The sequence below is a fragment of the Zalophus californianus genome, chromosome 5, assembly GCF_009762305.2.
Source record: "Zalophus californianus isolate mZalCal1 chromosome 5, mZalCal1.pri.v2, whole genome shotgun sequence".
NCBI classification, from domain to species: Eukaryota; Metazoa; Chordata; class Mammalia; order Carnivora; family Otariidae; genus Zalophus; species Zalophus californianus.
In genome coordinates, this window is record NC_045599.1 from 96,518,717 (window position 1) to 96,545,647 (window position 26,931).

At 39.9% G+C, this 26,931-nt stretch overlaps 1 protein-coding gene across 4 annotated transcripts in view; it reads right to left on the minus strand.

Annotated features, from left to right (window-relative positions):
- The window catches only part of TENM2 (teneurin transmembrane protein 2), a 1,539,571-nt gene that overhangs the window by 24,862 nt on the left and 1,487,778 nt on the right, over nt 1-26,931 (minus strand). For all 4 annotated transcript variants that reach the window (XM_027606095.2, XM_027606096.2, XM_027606098.2 and 1 more), the window contains 2 exons: nt 24,806-24,981; nt 23,077-23,312 (listed from right to left, as the gene is read on the minus strand). In XM_027606095.2, the coding sequence (XP_027461896.1) occupies nt 23,077-23,312; nt 24,806-24,981 (412 nt within the window). The remainder of the gene's footprint in view (nt 1-23,076; nt 23,313-24,805; nt 24,982-26,931) is intronic.

Here is a 26,931-nt window from a genome sequence, read left to right on the forward strand (position 1 = left end):
ATATTGGCTCTCCAAGGTAGCTGTCCTTCCAACATGTGTCCAATCCAATATATGGGGGAACATATCTCTTTTCAAGTTAGTGTTTTTGTTTTTGTTTTTGTTTTCAGCTAAATAACCAAAAGTGGAATTGCTGGGTCATATAGTAAAGTTCTATTTTTAAATTTTCTGAGGAACTTCCACAGTGTTTTCCATAGTGGCTGCACCAATTTACATTCCCACCAACAGCGCACAAGGGTTCCCTTTTACCTACATCCTTGCCAATACTTAATATTTTTGTCTTTTTGATAATAGTCAATTTGACAGCTATGAGGTGATATCTCATTGGTTCCAGTAGCCTTTCCCTGATGATTAGTGATGTTGAGCATCTTTTCAAGCACCTTGGCCTTGTATGTCTCTTTTGGGAAAATATCTATTTGAGTCCTCTGCCCATTTTTAAATCAGCTTATTTGTTTTTTGATATTAAGTTATATAAACTCTTTACATATTTTGGATATTAATCCTTTATCAGATGTCTGATTTGCAAATATGTTCTCCCATTTAGTAAGTTGCCTTTTCATTTTGTTGATGGTTTCCTTTGCTGTACAAAAATTTTTATTTTGGGGGCACCTTGACTGGTTCAGTTGGTAAAGCATGTGATTCTCGATCTTGCGGTTGTGGTTTGAGCCTCACATTGGGTGTAGAGAGTATTTAAAAAAATTAAAATCTTAAAAAAAAGATTTTTATTTTGGTGTAGTCCCAATAGTTTATTTTTGCTTTTGTTTCCCTTGCCTGAGGAGACATATCCATGAATATGTTGCTAAGGCTGATGTCTAAGAGATTACTCCCTATGTTTTCTTTGAGGAGTTTTAGGATTTGGGGTCTTAATCCACTTTGAATCTTTAATACATTTTGACTTTTTTATATATGATATAAGATAGTGATGTAGTTTCATTCTTTTGCACGTAGCTGTCCAGTTTCCCCAGCACCATTTACTGAAGAGAGGGTCGTTTCCACGTTTATATTCTTGCCTCCTTTGTTGTAGATTAATTGACCATATATGTGTGGGTTTTTCTCTAAGCTTTCTATTCTATTCTATTGATTTATGTGTCTGCTTTTGTGCCAGTACCATACTGTTTTGATTACCTGAGCCTTGTAGTATATCTTGAAATCAAGGAGTGTGATATATCCAGCTTTGTTCTCCCTCAAGATTGTTTTGTTTTTTCAGGGTCTTTTGTGTTTCCATACAGATTTTAGGATTCTTTGCTCTAGTTCTTTGAAAAATGTCATTGGTAGCTTGATTGGGATTGCATTGAATCTGTCGATTTCATTGTGTAATATGGATATATTTAACAATATTAATCCTTCCAATCCATGAGGACGGAATATCTTTTCATTTATTTGTGTCATTTTCAATTTTTCATCAATCTTATAGTTTTCAGAGTATAGGTTTTTCACCTCCTTGGTTAAATTGTTTTCCTAGATATTTTGTTTTTTCTTAAAATGACTGCAGTTTATTTCTTATTCAGGCTAAGTCCAGGAGACTCTCCAAGGTAGCTGTCCTTCCAGGATGCTTTTAATATTATGGCACTTTTATGTTGATACAAACTTCCCTGACATCTCTTTCACTTCAATTTAAAAATTTATTTATTTTTAATTTTTATTATTGAAATGAAGTTGACAGATAATATTAGTTTAGGTGTACAACATAGTGATTCAACAATTCTAAACATTACCCAATGCTCATCATGATAAATGTAGTCACCACCTGTCACCATACAATGTTATTACAATATAATTGACTATATTCCATATGCTATACTTTTCATCTCCATGACTTACATTATAACTGGAAGTTTGTACCTTTTAATCCCCTTCATCTGTTTTGCCCTGACCCCCCACCCCCTCCCATCTGGCAACCACTGGTTTGTTCTGTATTTATGAATCTGTTTCTGCTTGGTTGTTTGGTTTTTTTGATTCCACATACAAGTGAAATTTTGTGGTATTTGTCTTTATGTGTATGCCTTATTTCACTTAGCATAATGCCCTCTAGATCCATCCATGTTGTTGCAAATGGCAAGATCTCATTCTTTTTTATGGTCCAGTATATACATACATATATACACACACACATATCTATATTCCATTATATATATATATATATATATCTTTATCACATCTTCTTTATCCATTCATCTATTGATAGACACTTGGGTTGCTTCCATATCTTGGCTATTATAAATAATGCTGCAATAAATATAGGGGCACATATATCTTCTTGAATTAGTGTTTCTGTTTTCTTGGGCTAAATATCCAGTAGTGGAATTACTGGATCATATGGTATTTTTATTTTTACAATTTTGAGGAACATCCATACTGTTTTGCACAGTGGTTGCACCAATTTTCATCCCCACCAACAGTGCCCAAGAATTCCCTTTTCTCCACATCCTTGCCAACACTTGCTATTTCTTAGCTTTTTGATACGAGTTATTCTGACTGGTGATATCTCATTGTGGTTTTGATTTGCGTTTCTCTGATTATTAGTAATGTTGAGCATCCTTTCATGTGTCTGTTGGCCATCTGTATGTCTTCTTTGGAAAAATGTCATTTTAAGTCCTCTGCCCATTTTTAAATTGGATTATTTGGGAGTTTTTTGGAGTTGAATTGTATAAATTCTTTATATATTTTGGATATTAACCCCTTAGTGGACATATCATTAGCAAATATCTTCTCTTATTCAGTATGTTGCCTTTTTGCTTTGTTGATGGTTTCCTTTGCTGTGCAAAAGATTTTATTTTGGTGTGGTCCCAATAGTTTATTTTTGCTTTTGTTTGCCTTGTCTAAGGAGACCTATCCATACACATGATGCTAAGGCTCTTGTCCAAAAGATTACTGTCTATGTTTTCTTTTAGGAGTTTTATAGTTTCAGGTCTCACACGTAGGTCTTTCATTCATTTTGAGTTTCTTTTTGTGTATGTGTAAGAAAGTGATCTAGTTTCCTTATTTTGTATGCAGCTGTCCAGTTTTCCCAACACCATTTATTGAAGAGACTGTCTTTTCCTTATTGTATATTCTTGCCTCCTCTGTCATGGATTAATGGACTATATAAATGCAGGTTTATTTCTGGGCTCTCTATCCTGTTCCATTGATCTATGTGTATATTTTTGTGTCAATACCATACTGTTTTGATCACTATAGGTTTGTATTATATCTTGAAATCAGGGAGGTGTGAAACCTCCAGGTTTTTTGTTCTTCCTCAAGGTTGCTTTGGCTATTTGTGGTCTTGTGGTTCCACACTAATTTTAGGATTGTTCTATTTCTGTGAAAAATGCTATTGGTATTTTGATAGGGATTGCTTTGAATCTATGGATTTCATTAGGTAGTATGGACATTTTAATAGTTCTTCCAATCCATGAGCATGGTATATCTTTATATTTGTTTGGGTCATCTCCAGTTTCTTTCATCAGTGTTTTATAGTTTTCAGAGTATAGGTCTTTCACTTCCTTGGTTAAATTTATTCCTAGATATTTTAGGCTTTTTGATGCAATTGTAAATGGGATTATTTTCTTAATTTCTCTCTGATACCTTGTTATTAGTGTATAGAAATGCAACTGCTTTCTCTGTGTTAATTTTGTAACCTGTGACTTTATTGAGTTAATTTTTTCTAATAGTTTTTTTGGTGGAGTTTTTAGGGTTTTCTATGTATAGTATCATGACATCAGCATATAGTGACTGTTTTACCTCTTCCTTTCCAATTTGGATTTTCTTTCTTTCTGTTGCCTAACAGCTCTGGCTTGGACTTCCGATACTATTTTGAATAAAAGTGGCAAAAGTTAGCAGCCTTGTCTTGTTCCTCATCTTAGAAGAAAAGTGGCTTTTCACCATTGAGTGTGATGTTAGCTGTGGGTTTGTTATAGATGACCTTTATTATATGGAGGTACAGTCCTTCTATACCTATTTTGTTGAGAATTTCTGTCATAAATAGATGTTGAATTTTGTTAAAATTCTTTTTCTGAATCTATTGAGATGATCATTTTTATCCTTCATGTTGTTAATGTGGCATATCACATTGCTTGATTTGTATATTTTTAACCATCCTTGCTCCCTGGAATAAATTCTACCTGATTGTAGTTTATGATTCTTTTAATGTATTGTTGAATTTAGTTTGGTGATATTTTGTTGAGGTATTTTGCATCTATGTTAATCAGAAGTTTTTTTTTTTAAACCAGCACGATTCATCTTTAATAGTTATTTTCACAACAGGACCCAGGGCCTTTCACTATTCTTTGTGGGATAGGAACCACTTAAAATTATTTGCACAAAATTTCTTTGGAGGTCAGATTACCATTTCATGCTTCTTTGGCCAATGTCTTTGGCCAAGATGCCCTGAAGAAGTGAGCAGAAGCAGAATGCACTATGATCCCTGAATGTCCATTAGAACCTGAGCATGACTTCTTATTGCAAGGAAGCCACAGTCCTTTGTGTAATAAACAGAGTTGCCTGCTTCCCAGAATCCTTCAGTCAAGGATTCCTAACTGTGTGCTGTCTGAACTCCCATTCCTTGGAAAAAAATTTTTTTTAAATTTTTATTTATTATTTATTTTTTACTTAAAAATTTTTTTTATTAACACATAATATATTATTTGTTTCAGGGGTACAGGTCTGTGATTCATCAGTCTTACACAATTCACAGCGCTCACCATAGCACATACTTTAGGTTTCTTTTTCTGGTTTTGGTATCAAGGTAACATTGGCCTTATAAATTGAGTTTGGAAGAACTCCTTCCTTTTCAATTTTTTGGACTGGTTTTGGAAGGATAGGTACTAACTCTTCTTTAAATGTTTGGTGAATTCACCTTTAAAATTGTCTGGTCCTGGACTTTTTGTTTTATTTTAAATTATGTATTCAATTTCATCACTTGTAATCTATTCAGATTTTCTATTTGTCCATGGTTCAGTCTTGGAAGGATGTGTGTTTCTAGGAATTTATCCATTTCTTCTAGGTTGTCCAATTTGTTGGTGTATAATTGTTAACAGTAATCTCTTACTATTCTTTACATTTCTGTGGTGTGAGTTGTAACTTCTCTTTCATTTCCTTTTTTATTTGGGCCTTCTTTTTTTCCTAATGAGGTTAGCTAAAGGTTTATTGATTTTGTTTATCTTTTCAAAGAACCATATCTTAGTTTCATTGATGTTTTGCTATTTTTTAAGTTTATATTTCATTCTGCTCTGATCTTTATTATTTTCTTCCTTCATTACCTTTGGGTTTCTTTGTTTTATTCTCTGGTTCTTTTAGGTATAAAATTAGCTTATTTATTTGGAATTTTTCTTGTTTCTTGAGGTAGGCCGATATTGTTATGAATTTCTCTCTTAGGACTATGTTCCTTGCTGAATCTCATGGATTTTGGGAAACTGTGTTTCCATTTTTACTTGTCTCAAGATATTTTTAATTTCCTTTTTTCACTGTCCCACTGGTTGTGTAATAACATGTTGTTTAGTTTCCGCGTGTTTTTTCCCCCCAGCTTTATTCTTGTAAATGATTTCTAGTTTCATACCACTGTGGTTGGAAAATATGCTTGATATGATTTCAATCTTTTTGAATGTATTGAGAATCGTTTTGTGGCCCAACATGTGATCTATCTTGGAGAATATTCCATGTCCACTTGAAAAATAATGTGTATTCTGTATTTTTTGGATGAAATATTCTATATATACCTATTAAGTCCATCTGGCCTAATGTGTCATTTAAGACCAATATTTCCTTATTAATTTTCTGTCTGGATAATCTATCCATTGATGTAAGTGGGGTATTAAAGTTCCTTACTATTACTGTATTACTGCCAATATCTCCTTTTATGTCTATTAATTTTTGCTTTACATATTTAGGTGCTCCTATTTTGGCTGTATAAATATTTATGAATATTAAATCCTTTTCTTGGATTGTCCCCTGTATCATTACATCATGTCTTTTTTAAATTTTTTTTTTGTCTTTTGTTATAGTCTTTGTTTTAAAGTCTATTTTGTGTGGTAGGAGTATTGCTATACCAGTTTTCTTTTTGTTTCCATCTATACAGAATATCTTTTTCCAGCCCTTCACTTTCAGTCTGTATTTGTCTTTAGGTCTGAAGTTAGTCTCTTGTAGGCAGCATATAGATGGGTATTGGTTTTTTTTTTTTAATCCATTTAGCCACCTGTGTATTTTAATTGGAACTTTTATTTTATTTTATTTTATTTTTAAAGATTTTATTTATTTATTTGAGAGAGAGAGAATGAGAAATAGAGAGCACGAGAGGGAAGAGGGTCAGAGGGAGAGGCAGACTCCCCGACATGGGACTCGATTCAGGGACTCCAGGATCATGACCTGAGCCGAAGGCAGTCGCTTAACCAACTGAGCCACCCAGGCGCCCTAATTGGAACTTTTAGTCCATTTATATTTAAAGTAACTATCAATAAGTATTTACTTATTACCATTTTGTTAATTGTTTTTGTAATTCTTCCTCTCTTGGTCTCTTCCTTTGTGGCTTGATGGTTTTCTTTAGTGTTATGTTTGGGTTCCTTTCTCTTTATTTTTTTGGCTAAAAGTGTTTTTTGGTTTGTGGTTACCATGAGGTTTACATATATATATATAGAATATTTAAATATATGCATAGCATACTTACACACATAGGTCTATTTTAAGCTGATAGTTGTTTAAGTCTGAACACATTTTAAAAGCACATTTTTATGCCTTCTCCCACATTTTATATTTTGATGTATTATTTTACATATTTTACTTTTGTGTATCCCTTAACTACTTAATAATACTTTTGTCTCTTAACCTTCATACTGACTTTTTAAGTAGCTGATTTACTGCTTTTACTATATATTTGCATTTTCTAGTGAGATCTTTTTCTTTCATGTTTTTTCTTATTTCCTGTGATGGTCTTTTCCTTTTGGCTTAAAAAAGACCCTTTAACATTTCTTATAAGGCTGGTTTAGTGGTGATGAACTTGTAATCAGCTTTTGCTTTACTGGAAACACTTTATCTCTCCTTTAGTTCTGAATGATAACCTTGCCAGGTAGAGTATTCATGCTTGCAAATTTTTCCCCTTCAGCACTTTAAATATATCCTATCACTTTGTTCTGGCCTGCAAAGTTTCTGCTGACAAATTTTTCTTTGGCTGCCTTTAAGATTTTCTCTTTAACTTTTGCCATTTTAATTATAATATGTCTTGGTGTGGATCTCTTTGGGTTCATCTTGTTTGGGACTTTATATTCTTGGGCCTGGATGTCTGTGTCCCCCCCCCCCCCCCCCCAGGTTAGGGAAGTTTTCAGCCATTATTTCCTCAAATAAATTTTCTGCCCCTTTCTCCCTTTTCTTTCTGGGACCCCAATGTAAATATCTGTATGCTTGATGTTGTCCTAGAGGTCCTTTAAACTATTCTCATTTTTTAAAATTCTTTTTTCTGTTTGCTTTTCTGGGTGTCTTTCAGGTTGCTCATCTGTTCTATATTATCTAATCTGCTGTCAATACCCTTTCGTGTATTTTTCAGTTCAGTTATTTCATTCTCCAGCTCTGTGACTTCTGTTTGGTACTTCCTTACATTTTCTATCTCTTTGTTGAAATTCTCACTGTATTCCTCCATTTTTCTTCTGAGCTTAGTGAGCATCTTTATGATCATTACTTTGAATTCTTTATCATGTAAATTACTTATTTCTTTTTCACTAGGTTGCCTCCCCCTCCCCCCCAGGATCAGGAGGTCCTGGGGTACTCTGTGCCAGGGCTATCCTGCTAGGACAGTTGAGCTGAAGCAGGCATGGGCTGGGTCAGCGGTGGGGGGTGGGGTCTCAGCGTGCTTGGCTCTGGAGCTGCCCAAGTAGGATGGCTGTTGTTGGAGTGGGAGTTGGCGTGGGCCAGGGGGTCCCACAGTGTGCTGCATCAGTGTTTGGGTCTTTCACCACCTTGATTAAATTTATTCCTAATGATTTTATTTATTTTATTTTTTAAGATTTTATTTATTTATTTGACGGAGACAGACACAGTGAGAGAGGGAACACAAGCAGGGGGTGTGGGAGAGGGAGAAACAGGCTTTCCACTGAGCAAGGAGTCCTGGACCCTGGGATCACGACCTGAGCCGAAGGCAGACGCTTAATGACTGAGCCACCCAGGCGCCCCTATTCCTAAGGATTTTAATCTTTTTAAAAAAATTTATTTATTTATTTATTTATTTATTTATTTATTTATTTGAGAGAGAGAGAGAGAGAGAGAGAGAGAGAGAGAGAGAGAGAGATTGAGAGATTGAGAGAATGAGTGGGAGGAGGGGCAGAGGGAGAAGCAGACTCCCTGTAGAACAGGGAGCCTGATGAAGGACTCGATCCCAGGACCCTGGGATCATGACCTGAGGCAAAGGCAGATGCTTAACCAACTGAACGACCCAGACGACCTGATTTAATTCTTTTTGATGTAATTATAAATGGGATTGTGTTCTTAGTTTCTTTCTGATAGTTCATTGGCATATAGAAACAACACATCTTTGTGTATTGATTTTTGTATTCTGTAACATTTCTGAATTTGTTTATTCATTTTTTGATGGAGTCTTTAGGGCTTTCTTTTTTTTAAAAGATTTATTTATTTATTCATGAGGGGGGGCAGATAGAGAGGGAGAAGTGGGGAAGCAGGCTCCCTACTGATGTGGGGCTCGATCCCAGGACCCTGAGATCATGACCTGAGCAGAAGGCTGATGCTTAACTGACTGAGCCACCCAAGTGCCCTTCTTTAAGGTTTTCTATATTTAATTTTGTGTCATCTGCAGGTAGCAGCAGTTTTACTTCTTTTTCAGTTTGGATGTCATCTATCTATCTATCTATCTATCTATCTATCTATCTATCTATCATCTATCTATCTATCTATTTATTTATTTATTTTCTCACCTAACTACTCTGGCTAGGGTTTCCAATACTATCTTGATTAAGAGAGGTGAAATTGGGCATCTTCATCTTATTCCTGATCTTGGAGGAAGAGTTTTCACCTTTTCATCACTGAATTTGGGGTTAACTGGGGGCTTTTCATAAATGGCCTTTATTGTGTTGAAGAATGTTCCCTATATACCTGCTTTGTTGAGAGTTCTTATTATAAATGTTGAATTTTGTTAAATGCTTTTCTGCATCTGTTGAGATAATCATATGATTTTTTATCCCTAATTTTGTTAATATAATGTGTCACAATGACTGATTTCAATATGTCAAAACATCTTTGTATCTCTGGAAAAAAGCCCCCCACTTACTCATGGTGTATGACCTTTTAATGTATTGTTGAATTTGGTTTGCTAATATTTTGCTGAGAATGTTTACATCTATGTTCATCAGGGATATTGCCTGTAATTTTCTTTTCTTATGGTGTCCTCATCTGGTCTGGTCTGGGTATCAGGGTAATGCTGGCCTCATAAAAGGAGTTTGGCAGAGTTTGTTCCTCTTCCATTTTTGGAAGAGTTTTAGAAGGGTTGGTATTAATTCTTTGAATATTTGGCAGAATTCACCAGTGAAGCTGGAATTTGTTGGGACTTTTCTGATTGCTGATTGAGTCTCCATAGTAGCAGTCTGTCTGCTCTTATTTTCTATTTTTTCATGATCCAGTTTTGGTAGGTTGCACGTTTCTAGAAATTTATCCATTTCTTCTAGGTTGCCCAACTTATTGGTGTATAATTGGTCATAGTATTATCCTTGTATTTCTTTTTATTAAAGATTTTATTTATTTGAGAGAGAGAGAGTGAGCACAAGCTGGGGGAGGGGCAGAGGAAGAAGGAGACTCCCCAGTGAACAGGGAGCCTGATGTGGGGCTTAATCCCAGGATCCTGGGATCATGACCTGAGCTGAAGGCAGACGCTTAACCGACTGAGTCACTCAGGAGCCCCATGACCCTTGTATTTCTATTGAATCAGTTGTAATATCTCCTCTTTGATTTCTAATTTTATTTGAGTCCTCTTTATATCTTGGCGAGTCTAACTAAAGGCTTATAATTTTGTTTATCTTTTCAAATAATCAGCTTTTACTTTCTTTTTTTTAACATGTTTTTTTTTTTTTAAAGATTTTATTTATTTGAGAGAGAGAGAATGAGAGAGAGAGCACATGATGGGGGGAGGGTCAGAGGGAGAAGCAGACTCCCTGCCAAGCAGGGAGCCCGATGCAGGACTCGATCCAGAGACTCCAGGATCATGACCTGAGCCGAAGGCAGTTGCTTAACCAACTGAGCCACCCAGGTGCCCAATCAGCTTTTACTTGCATTGATGTTTTCTATATTCTTTTTGGTCTGTATTTCTTTCTTTCTTTCTTTCTTTTTTTTCTTTTTTTTTTTTTTTTTTTTTTGCATTTCACTTGTTTCTGCTCTAATCTTTACTTTCTTTCTTCTGACTTTTGGATTCATTTGTTCTTTTTCTCATTCCCTGAGTTGTAAAGTTAGGTTTCTTACAAGACGCTTTTCTTGTTTCTTGAGATAAATGTTTATTGCTATGACCTCCTCCATTGAAACTGCTTCTGCACTTTTAAGTTTTGGTATATTTTGTTTCCATATTCATTTCACACAAGATAGTTTCTACATCTCTTTTGATTTCTTCTTTGATTTGTTCATTGTTCAGAAATCTCCATGTATTTGTGAATTTTCCAGTTTTCTTCCAGTTATTGATTTCTGGTTTTATACCATTGTGGTTGGAGGAGATGCCTACTATGATTTCAATCTTGAATTTTCTTTTTTAATAACAATTTTAAAAAGAATTTAATTATTTATTAGAGAGAGAGCGAGAGCACAAGTGGGGCTAGGGGCAGAAGGAGAGGGAGAAGCAGACTCCCCAGCTGAGCAGGGAGCCTGATGCGGGCCTTGATCACAGGACCCTGAGATCATGACCTGAGCCAAAGTCAGATGCTTAACGGACTGAGCCACTCAGGTGCCCCCAATCTTGACTTTTCTAAGACCTGTTTTGTGGCCAAATGTACGGTCTATAAAAAAAAAATTCCATGTGCACTTGAGAAGAATATGTATTCTGCTCTTGTTGGATAGAAGGTTCTATATATGTCTGTTAGATCTGTTTAGTAATAGTGTTGTTCAAATCTGCTCTTTCCTTTTTGCTTCTCTGTCTGGATGATTGTTGAGAGTGGGGTATTAGAGTCCCCAACTATTATTGTATGGCTGTTTATTTCTCCTTTTAGTTCTGTTAGTTTTTCTTTTATATATTTAGGTGTTCCAGTGTTGGGTAAATATTTATAATTGTTATATCTTCTTGCTGGATTGACTCCTTTATTACTATACAATGATCTATTTTGTCTCTTTTTACCATTTTTAAAGTCTATTTTGTCTGACAGTCGTATAGGTACTCCTCTGTTGTTGTTATTGCTAAATGCTTGAAATCTTTTTTCCATCTCTTCAGTCTTTTTTTTAAATCTTTTTTTCCCCCATCTCTTCAGTCTTAATGTGTATGTGTCTTTAAGCCTAAAATGAGTATTCTGTAGGCAGAATATTACTGAATTTTGTTTTTTATCCATTCTGCCATTCTATGACTTTTCATTGGAGAATTTGATATGTTTATGCTTAAAGTAATTATTTATAGGACTGTTTTCTAGCTGTTTGTTGATCCATTGTTTCTTATACTGCTTTTTTGTTTTTTAATGTCTTTTGGTATCAGTATGCTTAGACTTCTTTAATATGTTCTTTTGTATATTTACTACAGGTTTTTCTCTTGTGGTTACCATGAGGTTTACATAAATTATCTTCAAAGTATTATACTGTACTTTAAACTGATATCAACTTAATTTTAATAGAATTCCTAAACTTTACACTTCTCCTCTTTCTCACATTTCAGGTTATTGATATTATAGTTTTCATATTTTATGTAACAATAGATTATTGTAGTTATTGGTATTTTTACTACATATGTTTTTTAACTTTTAAACTAGAGTTGTGAATTCCATACCACCATTAACATATTATAGAATCTAACATTGACTACATATTTACCATTAAAAAGAGTTTTATGCTTTCTTCTTTTTTTAAATTTTATTTTTAAGTAATCTCTACACCCTGCATGGGGCTTGAACCTGCAACTCCAAGATCAAGAGTTGCATGCACCACACTCTGAGCCAGCCAGGCACCCATTTATTTTTATTTTTTTTTATGATGTTAATTAACATCCTTTTATTTCCATTTAAAGAACTCCCTTTAGCATTTTTCGTAAGGCAGGTATAGTGATGATGAACTTTCTCAGCTTTTGTTTGTTCAGGAAAGTCTGTATTCCCTTGAGTGTAACTTCTTTTTTTCTTCCTGCTCTCAAAATTCTTTGTCGCCGATTTTTTTTTTAAGTAATCTCTACACCCAACATGGGGCTCAAACTCATGACCCCAAGATCAAGAGCTGAATACCCTACCAACTGAGCCAGACAGGCACTCCCATGTCTTTGACTTTTGACAATTTAATTATAATGTGTCTTGGTGTTGGCCTATTCAAGGTCAAGTATTTGGGAGCCTTTGGGCCTCATGGATGTCCATTTCTCTCCCCAGGTTTGAGAAGGTTTCAGCCATTATTGCTTTACATCTACTTTTCCTTTCTCTTTGTCTTCTCCTGGAATTCCCCTAATGCAGGTATTGTTTCTTTTGAATATGTCCCATAAATTCTGTAAACTTTCTCCACTCTTTTTCATTCTTTTTTCTTATTACTCTGACTGGGCAATTTCAAGTGTCCTATCTTCCAGGTTATTGATTCTTCTGCATGGTCAAGTCTATTTTTGAAGCACTCTATTGAATTCTTCAGTCACTGTATTTTTTAGATCTAGGATTTTTTTTTAATGGTTTCTATTTCTTTGTTGAACTTCTCATTTTGTTCATGCACTATTTTCCTAATTTTGTTTAGTTATTTGGGTGTTCTGGTAGTTCTCTAAACTTCAACAGGACTATTCTTAATTCTTTGATAGTTAATACATATCCATTTCTTTAGGGTCAGCTATCGGAACTTTATTAATTTCATTTGGTGGTGTCATATTTACCTGATTTATTGTGAATCTTGATTCCTTACATTTGTATCTGCACGTTTGAGTGAGTAGTCTCTTCAAAACTTTAAAGATTTGCTTTGGTAGAGACAGTTCTTCCCTAGTCAGCCCAGTTTGGATTCCTGGATGTGCCTGCTGGTAATGTCCTTGGGCAGGTGCATCTTGCTTCAGGGTTAATTTCTGAGCAAGGCAACTGCCTGAGCTTTGAGGTCGGGGGTGAGGGAGTGTGCTGCTGGTTGAGAACAGTTGGAGTGGACTACTGGCTTGGTTCTTTGCCCAGTTGAGGCTATAGGATGGGCTCCGTGGTTTCTCAGTTCTCTGGTCAGGCTTACTAGACTGATGGGACTGGGTACTATATTCAGCCATAGATGGGGGTATGAATTAGCTTCTCTGCCCTGGAAGAGAAGCCTGCCTTGGTAGGGTAGGCTGAAGGCTGTATTCAGCAATAAGCAGGGCTATGAATTAATTTCCTTGTCCAGGTGCAGCAGAACTAGTTCCAAAGCTTGTAAGGCTCTTTGTGGTCTTGACTCAAGCTGATGCTTGCTCCGAGTTCCCTGGCTGAATAGGGCCAATGGCTTTGCTCTGTAGGCTGTCAGCTTGTGTGCCTGCCTCTCAGCTGGAGCTTGAGGAGGTATGTAACCTCCAGGCATTCCCACCACCCCTTCTTGCCAGTCAGGGTGGGGAGTCACACTCAGTAGTGGGTATGGCTTTGATTCAGCTCCTTTGCCTGGGTAAGTGGGAGGGCCCACTCCAAGAACCTCCAAAATTTTCTGAATGGGCTTTCTGGTCGGGAATGGCCAGGAACTATACTAAACAGTGGGTGCGGCTGTGAACTAACTCCTTTTACATGGACCTAGCAGGGGAAGCCTCCTTGTCTGGTACTGGTTTTGCTCTGGGGGTGATCGGCTCTGTCTGCCTTCCTGTCAGCTTGTCATTACTGGGCTATTCAGCTTCCAGGTGTTCCCACCAGCCCTTCCAGTCAGATTGGGCTGGGAGCCACACTCAGCAGTGCATGGTTATGGTTCAGTTCCCCTGTCTGGGCAGGGGCTCCAGGGCCAATGAAACTCTTCATTTGTGGACCTGAATCAGGCAGATTTACACCCTGCTGAGTTCCATGGTCAGACTGCCCCAACAACTTGGTTCTGCAGATGAGGTGCTGGTTGGGAGTACTATTTGGGCTCTGTGGGTAGGAACTTGGTCCGTCAAGATCCGTGTGCTGGCTGTTGAAAGCTTCTCCTTCCTTCCTATCACAATCAGTTTCCTAGGGGTCAAGCCCTGCAGATTCTCCTATAATCAATGTGGGGCAAGACCAGAGTAGGGGCTTTCACAAAGTAACCCACAATGCTCTGTGTGTGTGTGTGTGTGTGTGTGTGTGTGTGTAGGGGGTGCTGGATGTCCCTTCTGGACTCTCTTCAAGGCTCAGGGGAGACCTCTTTGCATGGTACAACACTAGCCTGGTGGGGGGATAATGTGGTCAATGTGTAGCTGTTCCTCTTAGACTTCTATTCCAGTCTGTCCTGGTATCTGTGGTCATGGGAGAATTTCAGCCTCACCCCCATGTTCTAGGATTGCCACCGTGGTGTCTTGTCCATCAGTAGTTGTTATCCTTGTGAGGGGGAACAAAGTCAGGAATGACTTAGGTTGCCATCTTGGTCATGTCACTCTGAGTTAACTTTTGAAATGTATAATTTCTATAAAAATGCCCAATCCTTCTACTAATTAAATGTGATAAATTTACTGGCAGCTGAGCCAAGAAGTTCAGGCCTGTTGTGTAACCTAATCAAGGATCTTTAATTACGAGGGTGCCATTTGTGAAGAGGAGGTGCCTCAGCTGTAGGGTGTGGGATGTTGGAGGGTTGGACAGGCATGCTCAGTCCTTCATGGGCATCTGCCCCCAGTTGAGAGTGTGCAGCAGCTTTAATTTAGCCACAGTGTTCTCTTATTCTGAATTAAATTACCCATCTAACAATATTTAAATTAACCTTGAGGCTTCCTGGAGAACATAAAAGTTATTTTGAATTATTTTCACTGCCAGGATCAGCACAATTCCCTTCCCAGCCGGCTTGGTAGGTATTCAGTGATAAAGAAACCAATTTTTAAATTAATACAATTTTGTATTTGTAAGGAAGCCATTATTTTTAATTATCGGGCATTTTCCTCAGCCTGGCTTCCCCAGTTAATAAAACTCAGCTATTTAGCATGGTTTTTATTTTTGCAGAGGGCAGACTTTGGGAAGTAGTTTCCCCTGTGGAATCTCCCCCCAGAATGTTTTGATCTCACCAAGTACACGCCTGTCACAAGGAGGCTCGTAAAAAACCCCAAGAAAAGGAAACGCTGTTGTCAAAATGGCCCTGCTGGGCCCATAACCAGTGACTCTAACTTAGCTCGAGGGGCAATGACGGGAGCTCGTGATTTGAGAAACATGAAGGAGGAAATTAACACTGGGCTGGATCCCCTCCAGGAAAAGGCATTGTGGTACAGCAGGAGAGGTTTCAGTTAGACTTACAGAGGAATACTTTGCCTGTCATGTTTTGGGAAACCCCAAAAAGGTGACTGAGGGAGGGCATGAGATTTTCCATGGCTGGAGACATTTGAAAGCTGAATTCCTGCCTCAGAGAGTTTAGGTATTCACCTACCCAGAGAGAAAGCCAGGCCTAGAGGACATCTTCATTTCCTTTGTGGGTCAGTCCTCTGGTATTTATAAAGCAGCTCTCCCCAGTTGCCATACAACAAGACTCAATGCTACATTGGGATCAGTGCTTGTGCAGACAAAACAACTTGCTATAAATTTAATATTAGCTTAAATAATGCATAATTAGAAGGGTCAGCCTCTGCAAACACATTAAATAATGTATTCCCTAAGCAAACAGTATTTTTTGGGTGACTTGCTGTTTTGGATGATGGTGAGGTAGAAAGGTGGAAAGACCTGAATTTGAGTTGCAGTTTTGACACTGATTAGCTTTGTCACTGCAAAGCAGTCTTTCATCTTTAATGCCTCAGTTTCCTTATCTGTAATGGTCTGTGAGCTTCTGGTGGGCAGGGACTTTATTTTTCTTAGTGTCCATATTATTTTCCAAAGTGCTTGGTACTCAGCAAACAATTGTGAATAAGGGGGTTGAATCAGACCCACTATAAGAACCATGGTAACTCTGATGATCTAAAGTTCTAACGGGGAAAACTGGAAAGAGAAAATGTGACTAGGACAGCTGTGATCTCCAAATAACTAAAAGGCTTCATTCCAAAGAGCCATTAGAGTCATTCTGGGAGGTTCCCCAAACCTGGAATTAATAGAGGTTAGAGAAAGTGGATTTTCATGATGTCAACTTAAAATCCCATTCATTCATTGATTCACTAAATATTTACTGAGCACCTACTATGTGCTCATTACTGTGATCACTCAAGATAGAGCAAGACATTTATGGTCTTTTCTCTCATTGAACTTATGGGTCAGAGGAGGGTAAAGACACGTGAGCCAACCATGAAAACTACTGCTATAATGAGAGTAAACACAGAGAAGGAACTATGGGAAGGAGGCGGGACACTTAAAACTGGGCTTACAAGGACCATTTCCCAGAGGACATGCTGCTTCAGTGCGAGCTTGGAGGAAGACTAAGACTTTACAGGGGAGGGCAAGAAAAGAGTTGGGGAGAATATTCGAGGTGGGGAAGTCAGCAAGTGAAAACTTTAGTAGTAAGCAAAGGCTCCGCACAGGCAGAGAACTTCATTTCAGATGTTGTGGGAATATTCTAGTAGATGTGGGTGGTCTGTTGGTACAGATATGGCAGAGAAGAGAGGCACCTGGTATGTACGCTCAGCCTGGATGACCTGAATAGGCTTATACTTGTCACCTCTCAATCTGAACTTTCCAGAATCTGAGTATGTTGCATATCTCCTAGCCTCTAGGAAGGAAGGTAGATAGTCTAGTCTACAGATGAACGGTCCTTTTCATCCACCAATGTGTCCATCTGGGGAGGAGTTGTATATTTCTAAGATCCTGACCAGGGTCACTGAGGGCCTGTCTCCTTGACCATGCCCCCAGCTAGTCTGCTCCAGCCACACTAGCTCTCCTCCTGCTCAGGATATAAGCAACAGTCTCGTCTGCTTCAGGGCATTTGCACATGCTAATCCACTAGCATAGGAGGCTTGCTTCCTATCCCAAGCCTGGAAAATTCCTACTCCTCAGTTCTCAGCTCAAATGTCATTTTCTTAGAGTGGCCTAACCTGAATCAGATATTCCCTCTTACCTGCACCCTGTATTTTTCTTCGTGGCACCCAGCACAATTTCTTTATATTCTTTGTTCATTTATTTGATTATTATCTGTTTCCCTTTGCTATGGCATGAGGGTCTTTCCACTTTTCCACCACACCTTCCAAAATAGCAAGTCAGCCAAAAGTAATACTTGCCTGGGGAATACATTGTTTAATGTGTTTGCAGAGGCTTGCCCTTCTAATTATATATTATTTAAGCCGATATTAAATTTATCACAAGCCCTGTCTGCCCAAGCACTGCTCACAATATAACATTGAGGCTTGTCTGTTTTGTTCACCATTATATACTGAGTGCCTAGTACACTGCCAACATATAGATGTTTGAAATATAAAATATTGGTGCAGAAGGAAAGCACTGTGGCAGGAAGGGGCTGGTAAAATTCAGGCTTTCATGGTAACTGTGAATATTAGCAGAGCTACTTGAGTGGGCTCCATGCAGAACTGAGTTTATATGTGTGTGTTTGCATGTACAGCTGCCTCCCACCTCGCTCCTGTGTCACTGTCATTTGCCACAAAGGTAAAACTAACACAAGCCAATGTGTAATTGCAATGTCCTATTAATCATACGGAAGCCCCAAGAAAATTACTAACTCCCACCTTTTCTTGGGAAGGACACTAATACCAATATCATGATGGAAGATGATCTTGGAAGTGATTTTTCTTTTGTTCTGCTACCTACACATGTAGTTGTTTTTTGCTTCTGCAACCTCTATGTAAATCATAATCAGGAGGAAATATCCTAGAGGGTGGTTGTCTGCTTCCTTTTCAGAGAGAATCATGTACTGAATCCATTTCAGGAAAGAGTAGGAGTTTTAAATCTCAGTAGAAGAGGTTGGTTTCTGTTCTCTCTTCCAAAAAATCTAGAAAAAAGACTTGCTGGTGGGGAAGGTTGTTGGGGGGGGATGATATATGAACAGAGCCTCAGGGCCAGGAGTTTGCCTTAGGCTCTGGAGGGATGGAGGATATAGAATATATCTGGTGTGTGTGTGTGTGTGTGTGTGTGTGTGTGTGTGTGTGTGTGTGTGTGTGTGTGTGTGTGTGTGTGTGTGATTTAACCTACTCCTTCTTTGGGTGCAGCACCCCCTTTCTGTAAGGTTTCCCCTGTTTAGGTGGTTTTACTGAGATGTCCAACATAAGATACATGCGTTCCCGTGTGACCTTGTACTGGCCAATCATAGATTTGCCTCTGTACCAAGTTGGTCACCTGGGATTTTTTTTTTAAATGTAAGTGATGTGGGAGATCCGTTTTTCTGGGTTCACTAAGCTAAGCTGATGTCAGCCTGAAGTCACCTTTGGCCAACTCTGCCTGACTCCCCCATGTGACGAGGTCACTGGTCTACTGTGGGAGAAAATTAGGCTAACTGCCAAGAGAAGTAATGCTGGGGGATGGCAGGGGACCATGAGAAAGAGAAAAAGAGGTGTCAACCTGATGACATCATTTGGACTTGTGGGGGCCCATTAGGCAAGACAACGAATGCCCTTTCTTATTATGCTAGCCTGAGTGGGCTTCCTGTGTTTTGCAGTGGCAAGATTCCTGACAGATACTGGGGAAATGTGTTTGTGAACTCATGCCTGCTTTGGGTGAGTTTGGGGGGAGGAATTCACACACACGTGCACCTTCTAAGGAGGAGCCTTAAAGAGGCATGGTCATCCCCTTTTCCCTGCTTACGTGTTGTCTGAGTGCCTATCACATGGCACTTGTCACCAGAGATAGAGTGGTGAGGTGGTGCCTGTGCTCATGGAGCTTACAGATGCCCTGATGCAACTGTTTCGTGTGTTTTTGAAAGGCCAGGGAGAACAGAGAAAGGAGTGGAGTGGAAAAAACTCTTTCAAATGAAATTCCTTGAGGCGTCCTTGGGAGACATAATGAAAATTATTCTCACATTGAGTTTGGGCTGGGAAGAAGACACTAATACTCTAAATTTTGCCAAAGCATCATAAAGCTCTTGGTGGAAGGATGTGGTTCTTTGATGGTCTATCCGTCCGCCATCTTACATTTCACCAGCCTATATGGAAATGCTGCCGACACGTTCCTCCCTGACTGGGTTGCTGGAAGAAGGTTTAGAATTTCACTGGGAAACTGGTCTATCCTGGTAGTTTCATTGGAATTTTTGGTTTCTTCTGAATTCTAGGGAGGCTCAGCCTTGGGTCCTCACATCACTCAACTGGCCAGACTCCTAGAAGCTTGATGGTCCCTGGGAGAGGTAAGTCGGCTTGCTTCAAGGCTCGATATCCCCTGTTGCTGCACCACAGATTTGCTGCAAATTCCCTGCTTTTCATGGAGGAGCAACATTTTTTTCCCCATTCCAAGAGGCAGGGCTGGGGCTGCCAGAATGTCACATGTCTGTCTTGGGGTTCAGTCTCCAGCCTTTCTCCTTCACAGAGCCTAGACAGCCACTTGGTTTCCCAGTCCATATGATTGTGGGGAGGGAGCCTCAAAAGGAGAGCCTGATACAGCAACCTTGCTACTTGTCAAATCCTGTTAATTGTGTGTGCTAAGGTATCTCTCAGACCCCTCCCTCCTTCTTCTTTCTCTCTTTACTGTTAGTGATTTAGTTCTTTGTTTGGATTACTGCAATTGCTTCTGGGCTATCCCTCTCCTCCTGTCTTGTCCCCTTCTGATCTATCTTCCTCCACACCTGAGGAAGCCTGAGAGGTCTTTCTAAGACTACATATCCCAACATATCACTCTGCTAATTAAACCCTGGAAACCCTCCCTACAGTCCTCTGGATAAATGTCAGCCTAGCCAAATATTCCTTATTCCTTTCCATGTGCTGCCTTTGGCCGATGCATTCTTTTTCTGTACCACAGTGTAACACATTCGCCTTCCCTCTGGCCCAACTGGTTAAGGTTTCCTGAAATGCTCTTCCCCTTTTTGACCTCTCTGTTGCTTCACAGGCAACATTTCTGATCTGATCACCCCTTACCCATATCTTTGCCAGGCTAATTCCTACTGCTCTTCAGAACTGATTCCAACTCTTCTGTGAAGCTCTTCCTGATCGAGGTGGTAGAGACCCTGCTATGTGTTCACCAACTCTTTCATTTATTTTTTCCTTAGGTACTCAGAAAGACAACGTCTCCTAGGCTGTCTTGAGGTTCAGTTGAAGTGATGCAGGCCATGCCGAGCTCTGCTTGCTCAGCCCCCTTGTCCTTCCAGAGCAACTTTAGAGGTCATCTGCCTATTGTGGTGGGATCGCAAGACAGCAACCGCAGTGAGTCACCATGAGGACGAGCCGCCTGCCTTATTTGCACTGTGATGTGGAAAGCTCCTGAGATTGTAGGGCTTATTTGTTATCTCTCCTGACACAACCCACTATCGCTTTCCTTGTAACATTGCCTCTGTTACAGCTTACACCACACGATTCACATTGTCTTCTCCATGCTGGCAAGCATTTAGTTTTCTTTCTCTCTTTCTAGTCTACTCACTCCATAGTGCTTGGCATAGAGTTGGCACTTAGCAAACATGTTATTTAAAAAAAAATGTATAATATTGGTTTAATTTGCAGCCCAAATAGAGAGGAGACTTAAATCCAAGAGAAAGTAAAAAAACACAAACGAGTTAGTTATACACAGGAAAATGATGACAGTTGTAAAATGTAGCATTCCCCTAAGGAATGAATGAAAAACTTCACAGCCCCATTTGACAATGGAAGTCAAGATAGAGGGAAAAGAAATGTCAGCACTGGAGTCGAGGAGAGAAGAGTCTGCTTGCCCTATGCGGACCCACAGGTACCTTTGGTGGTTTAGGGGCTGCAAACCTCCCTGCTCTGGGCTCACGGAGAACCTGACTAAAAGGACACTCCCCAGTTCTCTTCATCCACAGCACGCTCCACTTTTCTTTTACACCTTCTTCCAATTGCTCCCCTGCAATTTCCAGGAGTTGCTTTTATTTCATTCACTAAACAATTTATGAATTGAATTAAAATAAATGAGATGCAAATAAATTCCAGGCTTTCTCCCTCATTTTCAAATTACATTTTCAGTCCACTCAACCTGTTATAATCTCATAGTGATTTTCATTTAAGAGAGCTAAATGGATATGTGATTATTGTTACAGGAACTAACACCAGACAATTAAATGTTGAGGTGTTGATAGATAAAGCTGTGTTTTGATTTGCATAAACATGATGCCAGCAAATCTAACCCTGGCAGAAATTCAGTTATAAGACTTGCGTGCCTAACTTCTGCTAATTACCACAAGTATCATTATTAAGATTTTTAATATTCAGAGTTGGGATTATAGCCATTTTATTTTAGGGCCACATTTATCTTTATTTTGAAAACTTAGTCAAAATGCATAACTGATTTATCAGAGAAAAAGCAAGATTACTACTTATAATCAACTTCTACAGTGCAGCATATCAAAAATCAATTATACAGCCCTGAAATCCAGTCATTAAGGATTTAGCTACTAATCTCATTTCATTTTTGTCTTTAGGAATTTGCAGATACAAGCACAGGAAGAAAAACATGGGAGACTGCTGATAACCTAATGTGAGGAATGAAGCTCCAACTAGACAAAGGCAGAATCTTAATATGGAGTGGCCTGGCCCTGCCGGGAGGTAGCCTACACCGGGGGTTGGGGGGATTTCAACCCAATAACAGGCCAAAGTTATTACCCAAGTGTGATTCCAAAGTAGTGGTTAAACCCTGTCATGCTCCATTTACCCTCATCCCAACACTCATCTTAATCTGCAGTTACTTTAGTTACTTACCAGTGTACTGACTATCTGCCCCTCTTGTCCGTTTCCCCACCCCTGACGGTAAGCTGCAGGAGGGTAGGGATTTTGCCTGGGGTGCCATATAGATCTCCAGTGCTGGCTTATAGTAGGTGTTCAGTAAATACGTGCTAAATTTGATGAGGACTGGGATCCCTAGGATTCCCCGCCATTGGGGAAGGGGTTAGCATGATATTAAGAATCGGTCCCTCCTAGTGCCAGATAAGTGACTAGGGCAGGACCCAGATTATCTGGATGACTATGAATTTAATCCAGAAGCTGTGGGGCTTGGTGGTTAAGGATATTGACAAGTGAGCCAGAAACAAAGATGGAACTGGGACTGTGTCCTGGCTGTGCCATTTTCTAGCCATGGTGCCTTTGGACAGGTTCTGTAGCTTCCCAGAACCTGTGTTTCCTCATCTGAAAAACAGAGGTAAGTACCCCAGTGGGGCTGTTGAAAATAAGTAAAGCATTTAACATAGAACTTGTATTATGAAAGTCCTCAATGAGTGTTGTGTGTTACTTTTTTTGTGGATAAGCTGCCTAGTCTGGGGAAGCTACGGTTGGTTAAAACTTTCTACCATGGTTTGCTTGTGATTTCCTCTTGGGAAGCCTTCCCTGATCACCTTAGGCTGGGTGATATCTCCTCCTCTGTGATTCCATCCAGGCCCTGATGCTCCACTCACTTAACCCACTGGATTATCCTGCATCTATATATTCTACTGGACTGTTAACTCCTTGAGGGTAAAGAGTACATTATAAAATTTTTGTTCTTCCTGTATTCATCACATTACTCAGCGTGCGGTAGACACCAAGTTTTTGTTGAATTGGCCAAAGAGTGGTCGAGGGAGAAGATGGCAAGTGTGACAAGAAGACTGAAGCTATCCCAGCTAGAGCGTAAGGTAAATCCCCACCTTGTTCTCTCCTAGGAAACAGACACTGTTTTTCCCAAAGGGATATGGCTTCTATCTTTTGAGAGAAAGACTTGTCTTTCCCATGGAAGAAAGGAGTAATGGAGGCTTGGGACCTGGGAAATTGCCTCAGCTCCTGAGGAAAGGGTGTATCCCCTACCACTTAGAGGTGACAGATGGGGTGGAACCACTTACCCGGAGCTTCCTGCCAAAGATAGTGACTTTGCCTTTAATCTGTTCCTTTCTTAGGCGCCACTCAATGGAGTTGAGGCCATTCTCCATGGGCAGGGAGATGTTGCAACGCCCAATGGTGGGGGTGATGGTGCCCGCTAGGACGTGGGGCTCACTGTGGAAGCTGACACCCATCCCATTGGCATACATCACCCTCAGGGTACCGTTATTACAGAGCTGGTAGCTGTTCCGCACTTGATCTGGAGAAATTAAGTGGGGGTGGGGATAGGGAAAGAAATTATCCACTCTGTTAGTCATAAGAGAACAGAACCCCTATTTTTACAGGTTTCCATGGTACTTTGCAGCTGTCAGTCTAAGGCTGCCTTCAATTAGCACACATACAATGTTAAGGTGAGTAGCAGAGATGCTACTGATCCGTGGAAAGTTAAACATTATTAATATGTGGCACTCCAGAAATAATTATGCTGTGATATTTTTCTTCTACTCACTGAAGACTATTAATAGTACCTTTAAAGATATCTATTGCCTACACAATTTGTGTCAATCAAATCCCTAATCTTTAACATATATATTTTATCTTAAAGGGAAAAAAAAAAGATCTTTTTTTTTTCCTTTTGCCTACCATCTAACCTGGAAGTTGATGGTCTAGCTACAGATCAGATCAAGAGAAAAAGCAACCTTCCTGCCCTTCATGCTTCTGCTGCTGACTCCACCATGATGCCACCTCTACTCAAGAGAACTCTGAAGAGATTCAAACAGCATAAGGTAGACTGAGCTAGTGGGTGCTGCTAACATGCTTTTATCTTCCCAAAGGAAAGCTACACTAGTCAATCAGACCTGTGACCTTTTTCCTTATCGAAAAGTTCCAGGAAGGAAATGTGAAACTCCTTTTCCAGATATATTGCTTCCTGATTATTTGGGCAAAGGAGTCCAGCTTGGCTGGCTTCTGAGACGCTGGCTTTTGGGATAGTGAGCAAATGTGTATCTGTCACTCCTGAAACTGTAGCCATCATGCAGAAAGACAGAATCTACATCATTAATCACTTGGCAGAGCAGAAATAGAGTCATTGAAACAGGCTCTGTCGTGGGATAATAGTCCAGAAATGTCACCATTTATCTACCGAGAGGACACTTTTATCCTCTGACAATGGGCTAGCCCACTGACATTATATCTTAATTAAAAGAAAAATTAATCTGCACAATTCCTTTTCTTGCCAGCTCCTGTGCTTGTCCTGGACTGTGTGTCATGTCAAACAGCACTAGTAACTATGGGGTGGTCAGAAACCTTTGAGATCCCGGTCTTGGCAAGAGATTGCTAAAGGGCTCTGATTCCAGGACAATCAATTCAACAGACAAGTGCTTGGAAGAAGAATCAGAATGGGCCAAAAAAGGAAGAGATGAACCCAAAAGGATAGAGTGCCTTGGAGAAGGTACCTCTGTGTGTTGGGTTGGTGGGGAGTGCTGATGATGGAAAGGTAAGAGTGAGTGGGGATGACAACTGACATTTTCAGATAAGTATGTAGACATTCCCAAAGCTCTGGACATTTCATTTAGTATAGGTGACATTCTCCTGAATCTGATTAAGGCATTTTCTACAAGACTGACCTCTTGTAGAATTTGTTTGCTGTGGACACTTGACTAAAATAACAAGCTAATGGGTACTCCCAGTCTCTGGAAGTCCTCCCAGGCTTGGCTGGGGTCCATGGGTGAGTTTAGTGGGCGGGGGGCTTACCTTGTACCACTGTGTAGGAGGCCTCCACTGAAGACAGATTGGTAATGACAGTGACATCATCATCACGGTTGGAGTTCTCAATGTCAATGGTGATGGATTTCTCCATTTCCCTGTGCAGACTGGTCACCACCCCCGTGGGGCGTGTCACATTGGTCAAGCGGCCCTCGTGGTCATAGCTGGAGGACAGACACACAGGTTTGGAAGCGCAGTTACTGGAGCCAAAGACTTTCCCACCACTCAGAACCACACAAGGGCCAGAGAGAATGGATGATGGAGTGGCTGGGTAGTGTATCACACTGAGGCTCCTTGTCACAATCAGCAAGACCTGGCATTGGAGACCATCTATGTCCTTGCTCTTACATACTCCTATAACCTCATCCCACTTGCCACTTCATAGACTTGGACAGTCAGCCTGGGCCAAATGCCACCTCCATGCCTCGCCTCAAGCATAGCTGGTCTGGCCGCCTATACCCCTTTCTCTGCTTTTATAGCCCCAAACCAACCACAGCACCCCAAGCAGCCTTCTTAGACTGTTTTCCCACTGACTCACTTGACCTTAGCACCCAAGTTTAGGTATACCAGTGATCGGTTCTGTTGCTAGAAAGTTGCCTGAGATTGGGTCCTTCTTCTTTATGTACATCATCTTTACTCTTCTCTTAAACTGTGGAGTTTTTTCCACCTCCTTTAGCAAAAACCTTGCTGTTCCACTTGGTAGAATATTTCCCCACATTGTAATCAGAAAGCTTGGGCCCTCCATTGGCCCTAAGAAAGAGACTTGAGCTTCCCCAGATGAGATGTTACTAGAGAGGGGAGGAAGGGGGAGCAAAGAAAGTAGTTTACTTGGCCTCTAGGTGTGTCCCTCTGGACTGGGGACAAAGTTGGTGGGTTCTGAGTGATGGAGACTGGAGCTTGTATAGCATGTGGGACAGCCAGTGAACAGAACCATGGTGGCTTATTTGACTTTGTCACGTAGGACTACAAAAGCAAATATGGGGGCTCCTGGGTGGCTCCGTTGTTGTTGGGCATCTGCCTTCAGCTCAGGTCATGATCCCAGGACTCTGGGGTCGAGCCCTGCATTGGGCTCCCTGCTCCGCGGGAAGCCTGCTTCTCCCTCTCCCCCTGCTTGTGTTCCCTCTCTATCAAATAAATAAAATCTTAAAAAAAAAAAAAAGCAAATATGGATGGTGCTTGGCAAATGGTTTCAGAATAAAGGAATGCAGACCTGGTAAGTGATTTGAGAAAATGTGATAAGAAATTTTGCTTCTGGGGATGTTTGAAAGCTGAGAACAGAACATTAAGCTGGATGACCAGTTGGACAAAGGGGGTGGGGAGGGGAGAACTTTGGGCGGGGAGCCCAGCTTTTGGCTCTATCCTCATCATTTGCCCCGAGCACTAGGCAATGAGTGGTGCAGATACTACATTAGAGTGGTTACACCATCAGGGCTTTCCAGGTAAACATGGATGGGACTCAGGCTCTCCCTGTCAAAGGGACTGCCTTTTGTCCTCTTCTCTGTTAAAGAAACTGCCTCTCAGACAGGTGTCCAAAGATGTTATTTACTAAGAGTGACAAATTAGAATAACCTAAATGGTCATTCATCAGAGATTTGTTAAAAGTAGAAACCTCTAAAGTCATCAAAATTGATGACAGTGATTTCTATCCGTTAGAGTGAAAAAAAATGTATATATTATTGAGTGGAAAGAGTGGAGCACAGGAATATGTTCCCCTGATAGTATACAGGGGTGAAAAATGAGTATATGTAGAAGAAAGTCTCTCAAAATACAGACATCTCAACATTAACAATAGTTTTTCTGCATGTGTTTGTATGTTCCCATATTTTAGGAATTATTTCTAACCAACCAATGTCTGACTTTCATGTTTTATGATTAGAAACAAAAGGTATTTAAATGAAATAGAGAATAAAAAGACAAAAGATCAATGAGACTAAGCTTTTTAAAAATTTTTTTTAAAGATTTATTTATTTTGAGAGAGTGAGAATGAGAGAGAGAGAGAGAGAGAGAACATGAGAGTGGGGAGGGTTAGAGGGAGAAGCAGGCCCCTCGCCGAACAGGGAGCCCGATGCAGGACTCGATCCCAGGACTCCAGGATCATGACCTGAGCCGAAGGC